The sequence below is a fragment of the Neopelma chrysocephalum genome, unplaced genomic scaffold, assembly GCF_003984885.1.
Source record: "Neopelma chrysocephalum unplaced genomic scaffold, ASM398488v2 Primary Assembly neopelma1_97033, whole genome shotgun sequence".
Taxonomy (NCBI): domain Eukaryota; kingdom Metazoa; phylum Chordata; class Aves; order Passeriformes; family Pipridae; genus Neopelma; species Neopelma chrysocephalum.
In genome coordinates, this window is record NW_020925675.1 from 820,136 (window position 1) to 843,056 (window position 22,921).

The following is a 22,921-nucleotide window of genomic DNA, read 5'->3' on the forward strand; positions in this document are numbered from 1 at the left end:
ATTAGGGGAGGAATGTTGCTTTTATGCAGATCATTCAGGAGTAGTTCGTGAATCTATGACTAAATTACATGAAGGAATTCTTCAAAGAAAAAGGGAAAGAGAAACTTGACAGAGCTGGTTTGAATCATGGTTTAACCAATCACCTTGGTTAACTACTTTAGTTTCTACCCTAATAGACCCTCTAATAACGCTATTAATTATTTTGACATTTGGTCCTTGTATCCTAAATAAAATTGTGACTTTTATTAAAAGTAGAGTTGAAATGGTAAAACTTATGGTAATGAGACAGCAATATCTGGAATTGAATGAAGAAACACCTAAAGCAGAACAACTTCCTACCTTGATTGCAGCTCGAGAAGCCGTAATAAGGTTTGATAAGCAAATTACTAATGAATAAGAAAAGGGGAGGATTGTGATAGTCAATAAAGACAAAAAGAGATAATTTGCTTATCAAATTACATTTGTAATACTGTAATTGCAAACTGTAATGTTATGTTATCATGACGAACTATATTCTATTCTGTTACCCGTAGATCTTAGATATATATGTAGAAAGAGATTTCCCTAGCAACAGGAGCAGAGTCTGACAAGGAAGACACGAAACAGGGAAGAAGGGGCCCCTAACAACAAAAACAGAGTCTGTGCGACACAGCTGATAAGAGGAAGGAGGCAGACAGACCTGATAAGAAGAAGTCGACAGGCAGAGCTGATAAGGAAGAAAAGAAACAGGGAAGAAGAGGCCCCTAGCAACAAGAACAGAGCATGCGCAAACTGAACTGATAACGAAAAAAAAGAAAACAGGAGGAGACCCTGGGGAAGGTGGGAAGCTCTAAACCTATAAAAAAGACAAACTGAAACTTATTGAATTTGCGGACCATTGGTGGGGCAAGAGACCCCTGTCCACCCAGCACTGTTTTGCTCATTTACCTTAAATAAAACTTTTATACAAACTTTAAAAGAGTTTACTCTCTTTTGACTATAACAATAGCTTCAGCTGTCTTTTTAATTTATGAGGAAAACTTTCCCTTATGGGATAACATCCCTCCCATTTCACCAGTTTTTGGTTACCTCTGTGTGCTGAAGCTCTGTTGTCCTTTCTTCCGGTCCTTTTTTCTTCCTTTTTTGTCCCTTTTTGCAGAGGTAATCCAGTGCACTGTATTCTTCCTTTTTGATCCTGGCGAGATGGACACCTCCGGCAGGCACCCCACAGCTTAATGCTCCTGGTTCCCGGTGCCTAGTGAAGTCCCGATGCGGGCAGCCATTTGAGGTGTTGAATAAGGCACGAACCCCACTCACACACGAACGAGTGCCAGAGCAGAATTAACTTTAATAAACAAAGCAGCTGTTTAAGTACAGCAAATGTGTCACATGATCTTTCAACCAATGACAATCAAGTATTGTTTGAGCATGCGTGAGAACCCGGAAGACTACAACTCCCATGATTCCTTGTTACATTCTTCCTGCCACATCCCAAACTCTGGGAAGCCAGCGAAGGGCTGTGGCTTATTTCTCTAAACAGTTGGACAGTGTTAGCCAAGGGTTGCCGGGGTGCCTGCGAGCCATCGCAGCAACTGTTATCCTGATCGAGGAGGCCTGGAAGCTCACCGAATGGCCCTCAATTTCTTGCTAGCCTCACAGGGAGGCGTGTGTAAAGTCATCAACACCAGTTGCTGCTCTTACATAGACCAGACTGGTAGAATTAATAATGATTTGGCTGCAATTTGAAACCAAACCAAAATTCTGCACCAAATATCTCCAGATGATGTCTCCCTGGGTTTAGGAGATGTCCTCCACAAACTCACTTCATGGTTGCCGAATTGGACTTGGATGAGACAACTGTTTATTCTAGTGATGTACATACTTAGTGTTAGTATAATAGCTCACTGCATATACCGATGTTATAGTTGTTGTAGGTGTAAGTAGTAGAGATTGGACAAGACCTTTGGGTTTTGTCCAGTCTCTAAGGGGGGACCTGATGCCTTAAGACCCTTTTTGTGGGTCTGGGTGGACCAGAGCAAAGGCTACGGGGTGGAAACACTTGGGATTGGACAGATATTATAAATTGTAACACCTGAACACGGCCTGCGCACGCGTCCTGTAATCTTATGCCTAGGCACAAATTAAACCCTTTTCTTATCTCACCCTCAATTAACTGCTCCGGAGGTTTTTTTTCTTAGCTCCTAATAGGCATCAATGTCTCATGAGAAATAGCTACTGCTCTGGGACCTTGATCTTTGCTACAGATATTAAATGCTGCTACAATACAGGCATTAAGTGTGTCTGCAGTTAGGCATTGGTAGTCTTATACTGGAAAGTAGGGAAAAGAAAAAATTCAATGCCCTACTGTATTAATTTTGGAGATTAGTCAAATTATTTTGACTTGCATATCCAATTGTACTTCAATTATGATTACAATCTCTACTTTGTGGCACACACTTCAATCTATACAACTGCCGTCTATGATAAATTACTATAATGGTGCTGTAGATGATGCACAACAACACAGAGCCTTGCCCTATATCTGTAGACAAAGACACGCATGCACATGCACATTTTGACTTGCAACAACCTAATAATATAGATTTATTCTGCTTTGGTTTTGCTATTTTGGCTTCCCTTCACTCTCCAGATAGCATAGCAAGGACTCAGTGACTTGCTGGAAGAAATCTGTAGAGTATGTTAATTCTGTGGAATTTAGGCAGCCTCATAAGTCTCAGAGATTAATAAGAATCTGAGAAGTACCTGTCTTCTGGTGATGTTTTCATTTGCACAGTAATGAAGCTCACCTTTCTTGTTTAATAAAAACAATGAGGAAACAAATGGGTGGAGGCATGGGAACTTTTGAGAAATTAATTCAAAAGTATGGAGGAAAGTTTTTTATTATGCTGTAAGCACCAGAAAGGTGAAAATTATTCTTCCTTGGAGCTCTTACCCTCTGTGTGCCTTATCTCCAAGTTACACCAAAATTAAGGCAAAATTCTTAGAAGATGCTAAGTGTCTCTCGGAAAATGCTGATCATTATCCTGAAAGGAGCCTGGGAGAGTTCTGCATGATTCACTTTCCTCCTTTGCCCATTGGAATGATTTTCTGGTTGAACATGCTCTCTTCATCCAAATGAAATTTCTGTGGAAATTCTCAAATTCTCAAAGTCAATGACATTTTTGAGGCTTTTTTTCCTATTTTTTTTTTTTAATTCTTTGTTTGTTTTGGAGAGATGGCCATGGGTTTCTCTGTCTGTTTCCTTTCTCCTCACCCCCAGAAGGTTCTTGTCAATTTAATTTCCAGTGCACAGATAGGCAATTGACAAAAGCGGGAGACTTGCAGCAGGTGGGGGCCAGGGGCTGAGCACCCAGCTTTCACCCGACTCCCAGCCTCCATACAGCTCCAGTTGCCAGGGAGGCACAAACCCAAGTTGCTTAGCATCCCTACATCTCCTGCAACTTTGGCTGTGAGAGAGCTGGAGCAGAGTGAGACCTTGTAAAAGCAATTTTCTTACTCCTCCAAAAAAGAACTTTGGAAGTTAGCACAGTTTAATTTCATTTAGGCATCAGGATTTAGGAAAAATGTTTCAAAACTTTGCTTTCCCTAGATATACATTAATGCACTTAGTATATTAAAAATGGTTTTGATTAATAAATCTACAGAAAAGAAGAATATGACACAGGTCTTCATTCAATACTAGGTTGTCTTTATACCTAGCCATCTATAGGCTCTGTTCTCAATTTTTTTTGTCTTCCAATAGATGTGTTCCTATGTTTTTTCATAAGGACTGTGCACTCTGACAACTGGGGATATGCACTGAGAGAGTCCTTTTCTTGTGGTCAAGAACTGCCTGAGTCTCTCTGCAGACACCAGTTTCCAAGCTCAGTTTCAGAATGAACACAACTGCCTACAGTGGCCATACGCAGTGCCAGGAATGAAAGGATGGTGAAGCAGTTAGTTACTGAGGGTCCTGAGTCTCTTTGTATTGTTGCAATGGCACTTGGTGGTCTCAGGAAATGCTCCTGTTCTTGCATTTCTACAGGGGGAATTTCTCTTAGAGAGTACTGACCAATTGAACATTTGCCCTACTTTAAGCAGACCATTATTTTTACCACTTATAACCCACATGGATGGGACCGTAATATACAGAAGGTTGTTGCTTGATTTGCAGACATTACTGTCTTTCTGGTTCAAGGATGGACTGGACGCTTGGGTTCTACCTCACTCAGTGTCAGGTTGTCACTAAATGGGACAAAAGAAACATATCTAACACCAATTTGATGTGAATAAGGAGACACTTCTTTATTTGGCAGGGAATAGCTCCTCCAAGTGTGTTCCACTTTAGCAACAAAATCCATTCATTTTTATACCTTTCTGTCACATAAGTCCATTCTTCTATTAATTTTTATACTTCTTCTCTGTTACATAAATCCATTCTTAAATCTAACCTTTACAATTATTGGTTCTATAGGCTATAAATCTTTATTCCAAAAGCAATCATCGGTAAATTTTACTTAGCTTTACTGATTGGAATCCTTGATATGCAGATCAAGATGGGAAGGGATGAGGGGGTTTCCAAGCAGCATATATGGTCCGGTAACTGTGGTAGTTTGGTCTAGGCCTTCCTTGGTGACCAGTTTGCAACCAAGGAAGTGCCCAGATTTACCTGGTATTCCCTACGATTTTTACGTAAGCCAGGGTATAAGAAGAAGGGAGGAAAGGCCTTCGGTCTCTTTCCTTCCGGTGGCTTTGGAGGTGCATGTTTCCCTGCTGTTGAGTCTGCCGGGTTGGGGAGCAAGGTCTGGTAAGGCCTTGTTGACCTTGGGAGGCGGAGGCTGCCGGCAGTCACTCCAGCGTGACTCTCTGTTGTCCCAAGGAGAGTAGTAAGATATTCTTTGCTAATTCTTTTAGTTGATAGACCTTGGGCTACTGATTGGGATATATATATATATATATTATTTTGGTTTTTGTTCTTCCCTTCCCCTTTCCCTTTCCCTGTGAAATTGTATATATATTTCAACTGTACATAACTGTAATATAAGTGTAAAAATATATATATATATATTGCTTTGTCTCTCTCTTGTTTTCTGTTCTTTTGGTTTTTTTCCCCTCTTCTCCCTTGGTTTGGGGTGGGGGGGGAACTTCTTGTGGTAAGGTTTGGAGACTTGGCAGGGAGCCAGCTCCAAACCATATCATACATAGCGTACATGGTCCAGTAATTTCTTGGTGAGGTATCCACGGTTACATACTTAAACACAACACTCCTTAACAATTCTATACATTGTGCTTCACAATTTTCTACCTTTAATCAAACAAACTATTTCTTTCATATGATCAAATCTCGATTATTTTACAACAATTACTTCTTCTATATAATCAAATTTTAATTATTTATCAGACTATTTGCAACAAGGTCATCTAAGCTCCCTGTCCCTGAAGTGAAATTTTTCCAAGTGGCAGTAAAAATTCCTGTTTATCTCATTGTGGGTAACACTTTGACAACCTCAGAAAAAAAATAATTGGTAATATGATCAGTGTAACAGATCAGGTAATGGTGAAACAGGAGGGTAAGCCCAAAAGAGTTAACTAAGAAACTTGGGCCTACTAACAAGTTACTTACATTCAAAACGATCTGTTCTGTTCTGCTAACTGGACCAAAGCTTAACAGAGTGCTAAAGGTACATGTAATGGGCCTAGAGGCAATAAATTAGGACACAGTAAGCTAAAGTAGACATTTGAATAGGAGAAATAGGCCGGGAGCCAGGGCTTTCTCCAAGCTTGAGCGAGCGGGTCAAGAACAATGGAAAGGAAGAAAGGTCAGACTGAGGAAGATGAGAATAAGCCCCCTCCCCATGGGATGAAGATGGGATCTCCCCCTAGAATTGGGGATAGAGAGAAGCGCCGCCCCAAGCTCCGCCTGAGCTCCACCTATACTCCGCCTGTTATCAATATGTATGAATAGATGCTGTAATCACTTGAATATGCATTTAATCACACCTGAAAAATTGTATAAAACTGCTGATTTTGTGTGAAGCCTTTGAGCAAGTTTTTCCAGCAATAGCTGGCTTGCTCCCAGCGCTGCTAATAAATACCTTTGCTGCTCAAAAGATCAAAGTTCTCTGAGCAGTTCTTTATACTCAATTTTTCGGATTCATTTGGCGACCGCGGCAGTACACCTTTTCCACCTGGCCGCGGAATCCCTCGGAGCTCGGGACCCCCTCGGCGCCCTTGGGTAAGTCTTTTTACCCGAAGGGACTCCCTTCTTCGGTGGCTTCTTGCGGGGGCTGGACAAGAACACTGCTTATTGATAAAAGGTATTTATATTTGGTTTTTTGGTTTTGTTTATTCTGGATTCTGGTTATTCTGGTTCTGGATACCCATAAATCAAAAGATGGGACGCCATCTATAACGCGACATGGGAGAGGATGTTCTTCCTGGGGAAATATCCCCTCTGGTCTGGTATGTTCTGGTTTTGTCTGTATTTGGCCTAATAGTGTTTATATCGGGGAAAGAACAAAGCACCTAAGTTTCCTTTGATTGCTCTTTAGTCTGTGTTTTAAGTCGACTATTATGTACTCTTGGAAAATAGCACTTGTCATAGCAGTGTGTTCGTGTTATATTGCTTTGCTAATTTTGTGTTTTCTTGCTTTGTGTTGGAGGCAATACCGAATTCCTGAAGTGTCTGTCCACCCTAAACCAACCATAGAAACATCTTGTTAAACTTGTATGGGGAGTGGGTCTGAAAAATTGACTGTGAATACACCACATAGCTTAAAACCTAGAATTAAGATCTGTCCATTTTGCAATTGTTCATTATATGTGCGTGCTTTATGTAATAACTGTTTTAAGTATATTTTAGGACCCAGATCTTCCCAAGAGATAAGGTTAGGTTGGACTTTAAATTTGTATTGTGTTAGATGTGGAAATAACCAAACTCTGGAGGAAACTAGGTGCATCCGATATTATTGTTGTAGGATTCATAGGCCAGTGTTTCTTTCAATATGCTCAGGGTCTTTACATCTGGTTTGAATTTTGTGTTTTGAGTATATAGATTTGTTATTAAGTGTGCATCTGGTGGTTAACAGCAGCATGTTGTAGATTTGTGTGGATACATAGGCTTGTTGTAGAAACCAGGTGTATTTGTAAGGGTGACATCTAGGCTTGTTGTAGAAGCCAGGTGTATTTGTAAGGGTGGTATCTTGTGGATTTTTGCAAGTTGGTTACAGGATTGGTGATTTTTAGAAACTGGTGATTTTAGGAAATCTTTGTTGAAAAGCAATATTAAGGTCTGACAGTTGAATATTGTTTGGAGTCTAATAGCTGTGGTTGTTAGCATATTTTAGATTCAATCCCATATCTTCATAATGGGAACCAGTGCAAGTAAGGAGATAAATTCCAAAACTCCTGTAGGATGTATATTGAGCCATTGGAAGGATTTGGGAGGAATCCCTGGGGGCAATCTGAGTAAAAAGACCTTTTTGAAATATTGTCAGAATTGGTGGCCTTTATATATTTTAGGTGATGGTGAAAAATGGCCTCCACAGGGAAGTCTAAACTATAATACTATTTTGCAGCTTATGTTATTCCTCCGCAGAGAGCAGAAATGGGATGAAATCGCGTATGCAGATATGTTTTTTACTTTAAGAAACAAACCAGAGTGGCAGAAAAGCTGTGGAATTAATGTAGCACCTCAGGACCCCCTTGTACTAGCATTGGAAAAAGATCAGAAAAATAGTAAGCCGAGAAAGCATTGTTGCGATGCCTGTAGCATTGGTGAGAGGTGTCTTAAGCTGGGAAGGAAAGGGAGTGATGAAGATAGTATCCTGGACCCTCAGGAATTGCAGTCGGCACATTTTAGAGGACTGGAACCACCTAGGCAAGGACCAGGCAGCCCACAGGAATCGGGATTAGGATTAGATGATTCTGGGAGTATAGCTGGGGGTATGGAAGACCCCGAGGAAGGGATAAGTAGCACACATCATGGTCAAACTTTGACACAGAGTGGTAGGAGAAGGAGTGGAATCAAGACAAGAGCTCAAACAGCAGGGGCAGGTCACATGCTGGTGCCCCTGCATCAGGTAATAACACCTACAGGCACGCAGGCAAAAGTGAAAGTACCCTTTTCGGCTAGTGATTTGAACAGTTGGAGAGAGGAAGCTAAGTGCTTTAGGGAAAATCCTGAGAAAGTGGCTAAGAGATTTGAATTAATTGCAAAGAATCAAGAAATAGATTGGACCAATATTGATTTGATGTTATCAGAGTTGACAGAAACTGAAAAGGAACTTGTAATAAAAACAACTAGACAAGAAGTAGTAAGCCAGATTGCCACGGGAGTTTTAACAGGGGATGTAGATCAGATTTTTCCGTTGCAACAACCTAATTGGGATCCAAACAATCCAGACCATTATAGAATGCTGATGAAATATAGAGATCTGATTAAGGTGGGATTACAAAATGCTATCCCTAAAGCAGTGAACTGGGCAGCCTTGTATGATGTAAGGCAGGGACGAAATGAAACCCCCACAGAGTTCTTGGATAGACTGAGGGCTGCCATGAGAAAATATACTACCTTAGATCCATCATCAGAAGAAGGTAAACTACATTTGGTGGGGTTATTAATGGGACAATGTAATCCTGACATCAGAAAAAGATTGCAGAAAATAGACCACCCTGCTAATAAAGATTTAGAGGTATTAATGAATGAAGCCTGGAAAGTGTATAACAACAGGGAAAAGAGGGAAGATAGAAGGCTTACAAGGGCAATGATTGCAGTTCTAACACGGAACCCAGTAACAGCAGGGCAGTATTACAGGGGTCGTGGCCGTGGACTGGCAACACGGGGAAGGGGAGGTTTACCCTTCAAGCAAACAGAGATAGTCAAAATCAGTGTGCTTATTGTAAGCAGGAGGGACACTGGAAAAGGGAGTGTCCTACTCGGGCAAACAGGAATTCGGGGGGGGCTGTCATAGCCCACCAAGATAGTGATTGACGGGGACCGGCTGGTTTTTCCCTGGCAGACCCGCTGGTTACAATTCGGCTAGGGGAAGAAGAAGAAAAACTGGATTTTTTGATTGACACTGGAGCAACATTTTCTGTTTTAAATCAGGAATTGATACCTAAAACTGATAATTATGTACAGGTTATTGGTGCCACTGGTCAATCAGAAAAAGCTTTCTTTTTAAAACCCTTAAAGTTTAAAATTGGGAAACAAATGGGATTGCATCAGTTTTTGCATTTGCCAAGTTCACCCAAACCTTTATTGGGCAGAGATCTATTAGAAAATCTGGGAGCTGTAATAGAATTTAAACAAGGTAAAATTGAATTCAAAGTAAAGGAGGAACAATTATTGGCAGCTCTGAGTTTGGCTGTGAGCTGCATAGAACCAAAACCAAACAATCTGAATAATGACCAAATTACAAATCAGGTGTACCCCCTGGTGTGGGCTACTGACATACCAGGTAAGTCAAAATGGGCAACCCCTATTCAAATAGAATTACAACCAGGAGCCAAGCCAGTGGCTAAGAAACAATATCCACTGAGGCTAGAAGATAAAAAAGGGATTGAACCAATAATTGAAAACTTTCTGAAATTAGGGCTGTTGATAGAGTGTGAATCAGATTTTAACACTCCAATCCTTCCAGTGAAGAAACCAAATGGGACCTACAGGTTAGTACAAGATTTAAGAGCAGTAAATAAAATAACCAAAACTATACATCCTGTTGTAGCAAATCCTTATACACTTCTGAATAAATTAAGAGACAATTTGATCTGGTTTACAGTGTTGGATTTAAAAGATGCCTTTTTCTGTCTACCCCTAGCACAGGAAAGCCAAAAGATTTTTGCCTTTGAATGGGAGTCTGTTAACAGGGGGAGAAAAATGCAAATTACATGGACGGTCTTGCCTCAAGGCTTTAAAAACAGTCCCACAATTTTTGGTAACGAGTTAGCCAGAGAGCTAGAACTATGGCAACAGTCACCGGGAGAGGGCGTTCTTCTGCAATATTGTTATAGGTTATAATCTGAGAGAGGAATTTTTCTTTCCCTGCTTCCCTGTGAGAGAAACGGAGCTCAAACAGGAAAGGGGGAAGGGGAGGCCATTAGTTTTACAAAAGCTTTAGTCAACCTGGCTACATTCCTAGCTAATGGCCCATTGGAAGGCTGGCTCTGCTCTGACGGGAGAGAGGCAGTTTTTGCTGGGCTCTCTCTCTCTGGAGGACGGAGACAGGATCTGTGTGGAGCATTTGGAGAGAAGGCCTGGAAGCCTGTTTGTCTGACTGCCCGCCCTAGTCAGACGGGACTGCTGATTTCAGTTTGGCCGGGGAGCTGTCTCTTGGCCCCAGCCCGGATCTGCTGTGTTTCATTGGAGAGTCTCTGTGCTCGCTAGGAGGAAAGAGGAGCTTTTTGGGACTCTACCACCTGGGAACCACAGTGAGTCCTGTTGGGGGTGAACTGCCTTCCTACTCTTTTCCCTCCATTGAGGGGTGGGGGTCCCCCATCTTCCCTTCGGCTCCTCCCGTGATCTGAGACCGGCCCCAGGCCCCTCTCCCCCCGTAGTGGCCGCCGGAGCCCAGCAGCGCCCCCTGCCGACCACAACAGCGAACTGCAGGCCCTGCACCTTCAGTGACCCAACAGCGCCCCCTACCGACCACAACAGCGAACTGCAGGCTCTGCGCCTCTGCGATCCAACAGCGCCCCTGCAGGCCACGATTAGGACTGCGCTAATAGGAGAGATAAGTATTTACCAGACTTTGCTTTTTCTAGAACCACTGTATAGTTTTTTTGTGTTCTGTTACTGTTTTTTTAAACTTTTTTTTTTGCTAACATACATATATCTTTTAATAAAGAGTTGTTATCTCTTCTGTTTTCCACACTTCCTTGAGTAAAGCCCTGTAATTTTTTAATCCACAATTACTGAGAGAGAGGAGTTTGTTTTGTCCCATAACTCATCCTCTTTAGCAAACCTTCCAGTCTTTTCAGACTGAGACAAATATGTAGATGATCTCCTAATAGCAACAGAAACAAAAGAGGACTGCATTCAATGGACAATATCTCTCTTAAACTTTTTGGGTTTAAGTGGTTATCGAGTCTATCAACAGAAAGCTCAGCTGGTCCAGGAGAAAGTCGTGTACCTGGGATATGAAGTATCAGGAGGACAACGATCCCTGGGGACGGCAAGGAAAGAAACCATCTGCCAGACACCCAGACCAGAAACGGTGAGAAGCCTCCGAGCCTTCCTAGGAATGACAGGTTGGTGCCGCTTCTGGATATATCAGTATGGGATAATTGCAAAGCCTCTGTATGATCTGCTAAGAGTGAATTAAGATAACTTGGACCCCCGAGGCAGACAAAGCCTTCAAAAGACTGAAGCGAGAACTCATGAGGGCTCCGGCGTTGGGTTTACCTGATGTGACGAAGCCCTTCTGGCTGTTCTCGCACGAGCGTCAAGGAATGGCTTTAGGGGTCCTGGCTCAACAACTGGGGCCGCACAAAAGAGCAGTGGCCTACTTCTCCAAGCAACTGGATGAGGTAAGCAAAGGATGGCCTACTTGCCTAAGGGCTGTCGCAGCAGTGGTTGTAAACATAGAAGAAGCCAGAAAGCTTACTATGGGATAGAAAATGACTGTGTTGGTATCCCATACTGTATCTGCAGTGCTAGAACAAAAAAGGAACCACTGGCTGTCACCTTCCCGGTTCCTGAAATACCAGGCAATCCTAGCTGAACCTGATGATGTAACCATTCAAGTGACTAACATTGTCAACCCAGCTTCATTCCTAGAAGGAAAAACCTCAGCAGAACCTGTTGTACACAACTGCTTGGAGACCATTGAAGCAGTGTACTCCAGTCACCCAGACCTCAAAGAAGAACCACTTCAGGATGTAGACGACTGGTTCTCGGATGGCAGCAGTTTCCTGAAACAAGGTACAAGGATGGCTGGCTATGCAGTGACCACAACAGAACAGGTAATTGAATCCAACCCTTTACCTGTAGGAACTTCAGCTCAGAAAGCAGAACTGATAGCTCTTACCCGAGCTCTTGAACTGGCAAAGGGAAAGCAAATCAACATCTGGACTGACTCTAAATATGCCTTTGCTGTTGTACATGCCCATGGAGCGATCTGGAAGGAAAGAGGACTATTGACCACTCAAGGAAAAGCTGTTAAACATGCAGAGGAGATCCTGCGATTGTTAGAAATCGTCCAACTCCCATTACAGGTGGCTATAATGCATTGCAGGGGACACCTGAAAGGCAACACCATTCCAGAAATAGGAAACAGAAAAGCTGATGCAGAAGCCAAATTAGCAGCTGCAAGAGGTATGGAACAACCAGTAGCAGCTTTAGTACCAGAAGGATTGGACACAAATCAACAGGTAGAGTATCAGGAAACAGATTATCAGTGGATACACAAAAATGGAGGTAAGCTGTAGCGTCCACGTGGACGCTGTCTTTATATAATAAAGAAATCATGGCACGCTCTCTGTGAGGTGGTAAACAAAGAGCTTTATTCAAACAGCGCGCGGTCCTTTATACCTTGATCCCACGTGACTCTTAACCAATAGGAGGGTCTGGCTCTGCGCATGTCCCCTAGCTTCGGTGCCTACCTGTTGCACCTCGGGACATGTTCCCTACATCTCCCCCTTCCTAATTGTATAAGAAGGTCACGAGAACATTACAAAGGCAACAGCGCAAACAATCAGAACAGTACATTAATAAACTACCAAGGCTTGCAATGAACCAGCATACTGCTTGCCTTGGCCTCTTATAGTCCTATTGTGAACCTTTTAAAACTTTCTTATATTCCTATAGGGTAGTGCAACTTGGAGAAATAACTTTATTAATCTATAGGCCTTGGCCTAACCGTGCAAACTTATAAACTTTATTAACCTGAGGGTTTTAAATAACTGGGGAGTACAACTTTATTAAGAAACAGGCTAAGCTTAGCAAAACTAAATTCTCTTAAATGACCCTGTGGCGGAGGTATTGTTATTTGTGAGGTGTTTTAGTGTTCCAATATTTGTCCAGACATACAACACTCATGTTCATTCATACTTTCATTCGCTTTGATGGCCATCATCTCACGCATCATACACACACATTCATGGGTTTTTATAAACTGTTTTTTGCCACACTGGTCGTCCTTAAAGTAAACCTTAAACATAAACATAACCTTCTTATAACTTCTGCGTCATTCTGGTTCTTGCTGATGTGATTTTGTACCTTGTGGGGTGCAACAGACCTGGAAGGGGTTCATTTTAACTCTTTTCTTCAGATTCACCAGCGTAGCCTCTATCCCAAATCAGATTTAGTGGTTCCGTCCACTGCCCAGATACCAAATCCTTTACCATGACCGATGTTTTGGGAGAGGTACACTAGCCTGGGGTTTGTATTACCTTTCATACTCACGTTTCCAGCTTGTCACAATTTGAAAATTAATACATACATGGTTTTTCACAGATATTCTTTTAGTTATACAGATTCTCTCCCCCCTTTTTTGTTTAGTTGGCACTGTTTTGTTGTGTTGTGTGCTCTTTGTGTAATTACCTGTGTAATGAGTGAGTGTGGAACACTTGTGACATGAGAATTTTCCTATTTGATAGGAGATATAGCTGCTTTACTGTGAATATTATGGACCAAGAGTTGCTGGGCAACTAAGCCAAAGTGTCTCACACTTTTGGCCTTTTCTGCAGTGGGTGTTGTGTAGGTTACGTGGTGCTGGTATATACCTACTGTTACATGTACATATTATAATATGTCCATTTCAGAGATGTGTGTGATATCTGTTTGCTGAATCTCATTTGCAATTAACCATGTGGGGTTAATGCATTCTGAGATGGCATTGTTGTGATTTTTTGACAGTTTGGGCGTGACATGATGGAGTCTTGAGCTGATTGAATGTTATTTGAATTGTCTGTTTAAGGATCTTGCGTTCTGATGGAAAAATGAACTAGACAATTTTGCTTGCTTCAAGACCTTAGATTTGATGTTAAATGTTGTTATTTTGCCAGTCACTTAGTTCTTTATCAGTTGTTGGCCCTTACCTGTCATTGTGTTACTTTGTATGCATGTGTATGAAAATCCAAACCTTCTGTAATTCACAAGAAACCAAACAGAACGCATTTCAATTAACAAGTAAATACTAGGACATCTCAAACAAACAAACCTTCAAGGTGGGGCATCAACTTGCAACATAACAGAAATCAGTTATAACATTCAAAGATCAGTTAATAACCGTTCCCAAGACAATACAGACGAGGTCATTTCCAGAACCTGCACAGCTGTGGTTCGTGGTCTGCGTCTGTCCTTCCCTTGTTTTGTAGCAGGATTTTACCTGAGTTATTACAGCCTTTTATGCTGTTTCCAGATGCAGGTGTGAAGGCCCTGAAGCCTTTCACTGGTCCGTGTTTGCATCTGGTCGTGGCTTTGGAAGGTAGATTAGTAATCTTTGCCCACAACCTGTGTTTTGAGAGATGCATTAGAGTTTTACCATGAAAGCTTGCTAAGGCAGCTCGGAACCTTGCGTCCTCAGCTGGCATCCTATCCAAATTGTCCTTCGTAGCTGGCAAGTCGATGGTGGTAAAGGCAGGGTCCCCTCCTTCCAGTTCTGCAGTCTTTCTCTGCCTTGAATGACAAGCTTTGCATACATCTCATTAACAGTCCACACAGTGTTAGATGGCACATGGGGCAAAATTAGCCACTTTAGAAGTTGCAGTGGGTCTTTTTCAGTCTGATCCCACGGTAACAAGGCTGCTAATAGTTGATACCTGCTGGGAATGAGGGTTAGGCAGATCTGTAGTTCAGGATTTCTCCCTCTGCCTATCCCTCTCTCTATTGCCTTGGTACAAATGTCTAACACTCTTTTGGCTTCCGGTATCAGTAGCCTGTTAGACATTGGACTGGAGTCTCCCTTTGGCAGCTGAAGTAGAGGGTGTAGCTCCTCTGTGGTTATGCCTAAAATAGGCCTTAACCGGTTTGTTGCCCCTTAAAGCTTTTGCAACTCGTGTAAATATAAAGTGTTTTTTACCTTGAGCTGCAGCAGTTGTGGAGAATCTTTTTGCTGCGTGAATTCTTGTCCAAGGAAAGTCCAGGGTAACGGTTGCTGCATTTTCTCTGCTGCAAGCTGTAACCCTACATCTTGGACATTTTGGATTAGAGCAGTAAGAGTAAAAGGCAGTTCATTTTCTGTGGCCATGCTCATTGGTATGCTACCTGTATGAGGGTGTATCGTGGTTGTCCGATATCTTGCTTGGCTATTTGCATCCCCTGAGGACAGACAGCCCAGCAATATATTTGCATAGGCCGTGCACAAGGCCATGATGGGACAGGCAAGCCTTGGAACGTTCTCAGGGTGTAGGAAGGTGGTAGAGGAACAAGTCTTTAAATCAGTTACCAATAGCGGCCAACTCGTTGGGAGCACATCGGGTAAAGGCAGTCCATGCTGCTGTGCTCCTACATGCTTTATGACTGCGCTTACTGCTCTAGTGTCTGGCAGCATTCTCCATCTGTCACCTTTCTTGGGTGTGCAGTATATAAGGGCATTGTCTAGGCTGTTTGTTGTCACTTTGGGGCTTGCTTCGAGCTGCTTCCTCTCTGGCACATGAAAGCCTGTGGCACAGAAGGCAGCAAGCAGGACGGCAACAAGCAGGACGATGCTGGCAGCAACGCACTTGTTTCGCCCTCGGCACCCTGGGTGTAACTCAGCCCGTTCCTTGCCATTGGAATACTTTGGGGCATTGCTGCAAAGGGGTCTCCAGATATAATCTCCTTGAGAGCGGTCAGTGCTACTGCATCTGACACCACTTGCTCTAAGTCTGGCCTCTTTTTGTATTCCTAGCTGGGCTTCTAGGGCCACAGCTAGAGAGGCAGATTGGTGCTCCTCAGAGCTAAATCCTCGGTAAGGTTGAACCAGCTCAGCGGTGCTGTGTTCAACCCCTCCAGAGAGGGTTTGCAAAGCCTTTTCACAGCTTGTGCTCACCTTATCAGAAGCCAACTGCTTATACAGCATCTCTCTGGCCTCATTGTATTCAATTTGCCTGTGCAAAGCAGTCCGCAGTCGATTTAAATGTTGTGAGTTTGGATCAGTACAACTTTGTAACACTCTTGTGCTGGGCAGGTTGCCGTTTTTGTCTGTGGTGAGAAGCCTTCTCATGGCTCTCAGCGCCTGTTTGATTGTTACTTTGTATTTTTCTCGGGAGTGATTCAATTGGGCACCTGCTGTGCTGTGTCTCCCTTCTCCAGTCAATGGATTTACTGTTATACCAGTTGGGGTGTTTGGTGTGTTATTGGCACTATTCTCCCGAAAGTCAGATAAGCAGTGCACATGTTCTGTGTCATGTGAGGTGGAAAAATGGATGGAATTCGATGCCCTCAGATACCCGCAGGCATCATTTAGGGATATGCCACTATCTCTTACCAAATGCCTCAGCCTCTGAATAGCTCCGTGTAGAAGCTCAGGCTGAGGGGCGTGGCTTTGGCTAAATTCATTTGAGCATGCCTGATTATCCTTCAGGCCACCCAGTCGAACCGCCTTACCCCTGTTTTCCCACCTGTTATCCGACTTTACCCTGTTTGCCTCCCTGCTTCTTCCCGACGGAACTACTGAGAATCCCTCCTCCTCCTCCCCCCTTCCCCCCCTCCCCGTGGCTGCGGTAGCCTCGGTTGCCGGTGGGGGGGTGTGGGCGGGTGTCGGAGGCGGCGAGGGGGCGGGGCTGCCTCCCCCCTCGCGCCTATGGGTGGGGCGGGGCGGCTCAGGGACCGGAAGAGACAGTTCAGTACCCGGGCATTTTAATGGGCAAGATGGCGACGCCCATGAGGTTACACGTGGCCGGCAGTCATTCGCGGGACGGGGAGGCGATTCTGCTGGCTTGCCCCCCCGGTCACCGTGACGGAGCCCTCTGCGATGGTCCCATGAGTGGGGATCTCGCATCTCAGGCTCCGTCCCCTCCCAACGGCCCGTGTGCCTTTGGCCCTGGGCTTCTGACTCAGTGCTCAATTCACGAACATCTCCCATTCCCCCCCCCGCCAGACTTTGGGCGTTTGTGTCCCTACGCCTAAAAGTGGGGCGGCTACTGCGAGTAGTATTATTGGGGGGGTGCTTATGGGTGTTATGTTTTTGTGTTGTGCTTTCGTGGGCTGTGTGTGGTGAATCTGTGTTTTTTGAAGTTGCGGCGAGGAAAAAGTTCTTCAGTTTACCTTTTCGCGATGGTTTGGATGCGCGCGGGCAGAAGTTCTTTGTGTAGTTAGTGGCTGGCTACTCCCGGTTCTGGTCGGCTGGTTTCCCGGCTCAGCGGCAGTGGCTGCAAACAGCGGTGGCACGCGGCTGGCGCGGGGTCGTCTCGCGGCGCGGGGCTGCTGGCGGCGGCGGCTGGCATGGGGTCCTCTCGCGGCTCGGGCAGGCTCCGGGCTCGGCTCCGGCGGCGGCGGTCCTTTCGGCGCAGCGGCGGCGCGGCGGCGCGGGGTCCTTCTGCTCTCCGCGGCGGCTGGCGCGGCGGCTGTGGCGGCTCGGCGCGGCGGCGGCGGCGGGGAAGCGGCGGCAAAAGCGGCAACAGGTTCTCTGTGGGTTCGCGGTGGCTTTCGGCGATTTTTCTCGATTTTAAGGGTCGGCTCAGTCCTTACAGACGGCCGGGGGTCGGTGGGGAGCGGCTCCGGGTGTCCCGCGGTTCGCTAGGCGCCGCAGGGGGGTTTTTCCTCTACGCTGAGGCTTCACGCAGTGGGTACATGCATGCGTGGGTCGGCAGAAAGTGGTGGCGGGGGCTCGCTAGGCGAGGTGGGTCCGGGGGCTGCGGGCGTTCGGTGTGCCTTCCCCTGTCCCGCGCGGCTTGTGGGCGGGGGGCGGGGAAGGGGGCAGCGAACGCTTGCAGGGGCGGCGGGCGGCGTGGGCGGTGGTGAGGCGGCGCTGGCTCAGTTCGCCGGGCAGACCCGGCGTGACCGTTATAGGTCCCTGCGGTGGCAGGCAGGGCGGCCAGCGCACGTGCGTGGTGCTGTTGCTTCCCCGGCAGCTGCACCTGGGGCTTTTTGCCGGGTCGGCAGGCACCAGGCGCCGGTCCCGCAGCTGGCGGCAGTCTTGAGAGACGCGCGCGGGGGAGAGGGGTGGGGCGGCGGGGTGGCAGACGTGGTCCTGGGGTCCCCGGGGCTCCGGGGTGGCGGCGCGGGGCGGCTCAGCTGCTACTGCCTGGGTCTCCACTGCTTTTAGCCGTAGAGTTCCCAGAAGCAGCTCGCGAGATAAAGCACCGCAGCTCCAAGCCCCCTTTGGCGGGGGCTGGGGGCTGCAAGCTAATAACTCACTCAGCTTCGCTGTTTTCGCTGTCCGCTCCCGTCTGCTGGTCCCCGACTCTGGTGTCCGCTGCCTGCCGTTAGGTTTCTTTTTCTTCTTTCTTCCTGTTTCTTGTGCACTAACCTATCTTTTTTGAGCTCACTAAACTTCGTTCCTTGGACTCCCCCAAGGCAACGTTTACAGACGTCTATGTTTTTTTCGGTAAAAGGACTCCCACTTTATAAAACTAAAGTGATAACCGGAGATCCTACCGATAGAACCTGCTACAGGTTTTAAAATATCTGATCTAATGTAGATTCGGCTCCTGCCTGGCTCGCCATATGTAGCGTCCACGTGGACGCTGTCTTTATATAATAAAGAAATCATGGCACGCTCTCTGTGAGGTGGTAAACAAAGAGCTTTATTCAAACAGCGCGCGGTCCTTTATACCTTGATCCCACGTGACTCTTAACCAATAGGAGGGTCTGGCTCTGCGCATGTCCCCTAGCTTCGGTGCCTACCTGTTGCACCTCGGGACATGTTCCCTACAGTAAGCTGTTAGACAATGGATGGGGTCAATTGAAGACAGGTCAATTGGTATTACCAGAAAAATTAATATGGCAATTTGTGAAAACAGAACATGATAAAACTCACTGGGGTTTGGATCCACTCTATCAACACTTAAAAGCTAGGGTAGTTGGACCAAATTTGTTTACCACAATAAAATGAGTCACATCCCAATGTGAACTTTGCCTGAAAAACAATCCAAATACCAAACTTAAAATTAACCCAGAAGCAATAAAAAGAAGATGCTTTCCAGGTGAGATTTGGCAAATTGATTTCTCTGAACTTCCAAGAAAAAGGGGGTATCGTTATTTACTAGTTTTGACTGACACATTTTCTGGTTGGCCAGAGGCGTTCCCATGTAGAACAAATAAGTCAAGAGAAGTGGTTAAAGTCTTGCTAAATGAGATTATACCACGATTTGGAGTACCTAAGAGTATCTCTTCAGATAGAGGTTCACACTTTTGTGCAGAAGTGGTACAAGCAATAAGTAAAGCATTGAAAATTGATTGGCAATTTCATACGCCCTACAGACCCCAAGTAAGTGGGCAAGTAGAAAAAATGAATCATCTCATTAAACAACAAATTGCTAAAATATGTCAGGAAACAAATCTTTACTGGTACCAAGCTTTACCTATTGCTTTAATTAGGCTAAGGGTCAAGCCAAGGTCAAAAGAGAAACTGAGCCCATTTGAAATTCTATTTGGCAGACCCTACATGATGCAAACTGTGAATAGTGAAGCTGTAGATCAAATTGGTAGTCAGTATGTGTATGATTATGTTATGGTTGTAGGAAAACAATTGCAGAAAAATGCTACAGTGGTGTTAGAACACCAACCTAAACAGCCTGATTGTAAGTTACATCCATTCAACCCTGGTGATCGGGTATATGTTAAGAATCTTTCAGGAGATCCACTACGGGAGAAATGGGATGGACCCTACCAGGTGCTGATGACCACCTTCACAGCGATCCGGGTGAAAGAGAAACCTACGTGGATCCACTACTCTCAAGTCAAGAGGGTTCCGGAAAAAGCATGGACCTCGGGAGAAGAATCATCTACTATCAAACCTCCTCAATGCTGATCTTTGGACTGATAAGTACATTGGTGTTAGGTCAAACTCATGCCCAAAATCCATTATGGTTACAGGCCTACAATGAGAGTTCTGGTTTGCAAATTGGTGTACTAAACTTGGTCAATACGACTCCATCTGAAATGGATGAATACAATCCATCTATCATAATCCTCCAAGGAGCAAGAGTGCTAAATAATTGGGAACGTCCTGGTAACCCATATAATGCAAGTGTCCTAATAGGAAAAGTTGGAGATCAAACTCGAATTGGATGTAAAATGTATAAACCAACCTCATTGATTGAGTGGTCACCCAAAACCAACATTTCCATACGGGATAATCTGCAAATAAGACTCACCTACCTGTATAACTTCGGAAATGTACTCAGTAAACATGAATGCAATTCTGATGAATGTTGGCACACCTTCACTCTAAATAAAACAGTTTCTGGGATATGTCAATTGACAACTAAGAAAGTAAATATAATCAGGAGGTTTATAATTAAGGCTTCATCAAGTATCCCAACTACTAAACCTCCTACCACACCATTGACTAAAGCCACTACCACCACCCCGACCACTCCTCCGACCTGTGGGAATGTCCACAATTTAACTTTTGCTGGACCGTACGTAATTAGACACTCAAATGAGCAAAAGCTGTTGTTAGATCCCACATATTCACTGAAAAGGGTCCGAATAAACCTTCAAGTAAACATATCAAACATACAAAAAGATTGTCAGCCCTATATTCAACAAAGCCTTAAAGGCTGGCATGCATGGATGATGGTCAGATCCCCTCGTACCAGAATTCAAAGAGATGCAACCGGATGGTTTGGCACAGGATTAGGTGTACCAAACACCATAGATCAAGAGGTGTTAGTGAATAAACTAAGTGCTGTCACATCTGATCTAGGAAAACTCAAAGTCCCTTTAAGATCATCTTTGCTCACTTTGGCAGAAACACAATCATTGGCAGTTAAGTTGTTAACCTTAGTAGCTTACCATACTGCAATGGATTTCATTAAGATTATTGACTATGCTGGTGTCATCCATAAAAGGTTTGCACTTGCAATACAATGTCTCCAAACTCAACAGTGGGTACAATCTGTAGCTGCAGGAATACTAAGGGAAGGAACCTCAGGAATACTACCACAAGAGGTAAGAGAAATAATAGCCAGAAACAGTTCCACTACACAATTTGAGAAAAATTACAAAGCATGGTGGCAGTTAGTGAATTTCACTTACAATCCTCAACATGAACAAATTGAAGCTTATGTACTCACTATCAGTGCCGCCAAAGAAAAAACCATCTTTCCTATTTTGACATTAGGAGCCATACACCAAAACGTAATTGTCAGACCCATTGACCATAATGTTTGGGCAAGTTATGATCACACCAAGAAAAAGTGGCAGTCAGTTAGTACCGAGGCTTGTACTCCTAGGGGACAATTAGGATATATCTGTGAAAATGCTGTAGTAGAAAATGAAGATTTATGCTTAGATACTGAGAATAGTGTGTGTACCTTTGAGATGCTTCCCCATGCTAAAGTCCAATCACAAGTCTATTACGTAGGAAATGGGTGTGCATGTGTTAGGACCTTTTGTGCTAATTTTACCGTAGATGCTTGTCATGAAGTTGCAAATGGTATTAATTTTTGCGTATGTAATTTTACTCGAATCACAGGCTGTGACTTTGATTATATTGTTCCAGTGACAACTAGACAATTGATTGAAGGTGATTATATGATTTATCATGACGTGCCAAAATTACAGATAGGAATGAACATTAGTCTTTTCAAAGCAATGCTTAGACATCCTGACATAGAAAAACTGGTCCAGGAAGTAAACAGAACAACTCGGCGAATGCTCTGGCAAGTGGAACATGACACAGAAAACATAAAAACTGTTTTAACCAAAGTGGAAAAGGTGGGAGAACACTACTGGTGGGACATCTTTATAGGATACTCCCCTACAGCATCACAGGTGTTTCACTACTTAATACATCCAGTAATAGTTGTTGTAGCCAGCATGATACTGCTGATAATCTTCAATGTTTGGCTATGGTACAAAGTAAGTACTGCACTTAGAAGGATACAGATAGTGTGGGCAGTGATGCATACCTATCAAAACCCGTTGGAACTTGACGAAGGAATTCGTAAGTTATAAGTAAAAGGGGGGACTGAAACAGGAGGGTAAGCCCAAAAGAGTTAACTAAGAAACTTGGGCCAACTAACAAGTTACTTACATTCAAAACGATCTGTTCTGTTCTGCTAACTGGACCAAAGCTTAACAGAGTGCTAAAGGTACATGTAATGGACCTAGAGGCAATAAATTAGGACACAGTAAGCTAAAGTAGACATTTGAATAGGAGAAATAGGCCGGGAGCCAGGGCTTTCTCCAAGCTTGAGCGAGCGGGTCAAGAACAATGGAAAGGAAGAAAGGTCAGACTGAGGAAGATGAGAATAAGCCCCCTCCCCATGGGATGAAGATGGGATCTCCCCCTAGAATTGGGGATAGAGAGAAGCGCCGCCCCAAGCTCCGCCTGAGCTCCACCTATACTCCGCCTGTTATCAATATGTATGAATAGATGCTGTAATCACTTGAATATGCATTTAATCACACCTGAAAAATTGTATAAAACTGCTGATTTTGTGTGAAGCCTTTGAGCAAGTTTTTCCAGCAATAGCTGGCTTGCTCCCAGCGCTGCTAATAAATACCTTTGCTGCTCAAAAGATCAAAGTTCTCTGAGCAGTTCTTTATACCCGATTTTTCGGATTCAATGGACAGCCCTACCAGAGAGGATGTGATACTGGATCTGATGGTCACTGTGTAAGCGAGCTAATTGGGGATGTAAAGATTGGAGGCAGCCTGGGCTGCAGTGATCATACATTGGTGGAGTTTGCAGTCCTGAGGGATATGGGTCAGGTAAGGTTAGGCCCCTCAAATTTAGGAAAGCAAACTTCCAGCTCTTCAGGGAGATAGTCAGTGGGATCCTCTGGGAGACTGCCCTCATAGACAAGGTAGTGGAACAGAGCTGGCAGATCGTTAAGAAAGTCT

The 22,921-nt window shown here is 44.3% G+C and overlaps 1 protein-coding gene across 1 annotated transcript; it reads left to right on the forward strand.

The window, feature by feature from the left end:
- Positions 1-6,397: 6,397 nt before the first annotated feature.
- Positions 6,398-17,574, forward strand: LOC113961061. The gene is given in 4 exon segments (XM_027671084.1): positions 6,398-6,441; positions 11,057-11,296; positions 11,298-12,351; positions 17,266-17,574. Coding segments are annotated over 4 exon segments (1,647 nt in total).
- The last annotated feature ends 5,347 nt before the right edge of the window (positions 17,575-22,921 follow it).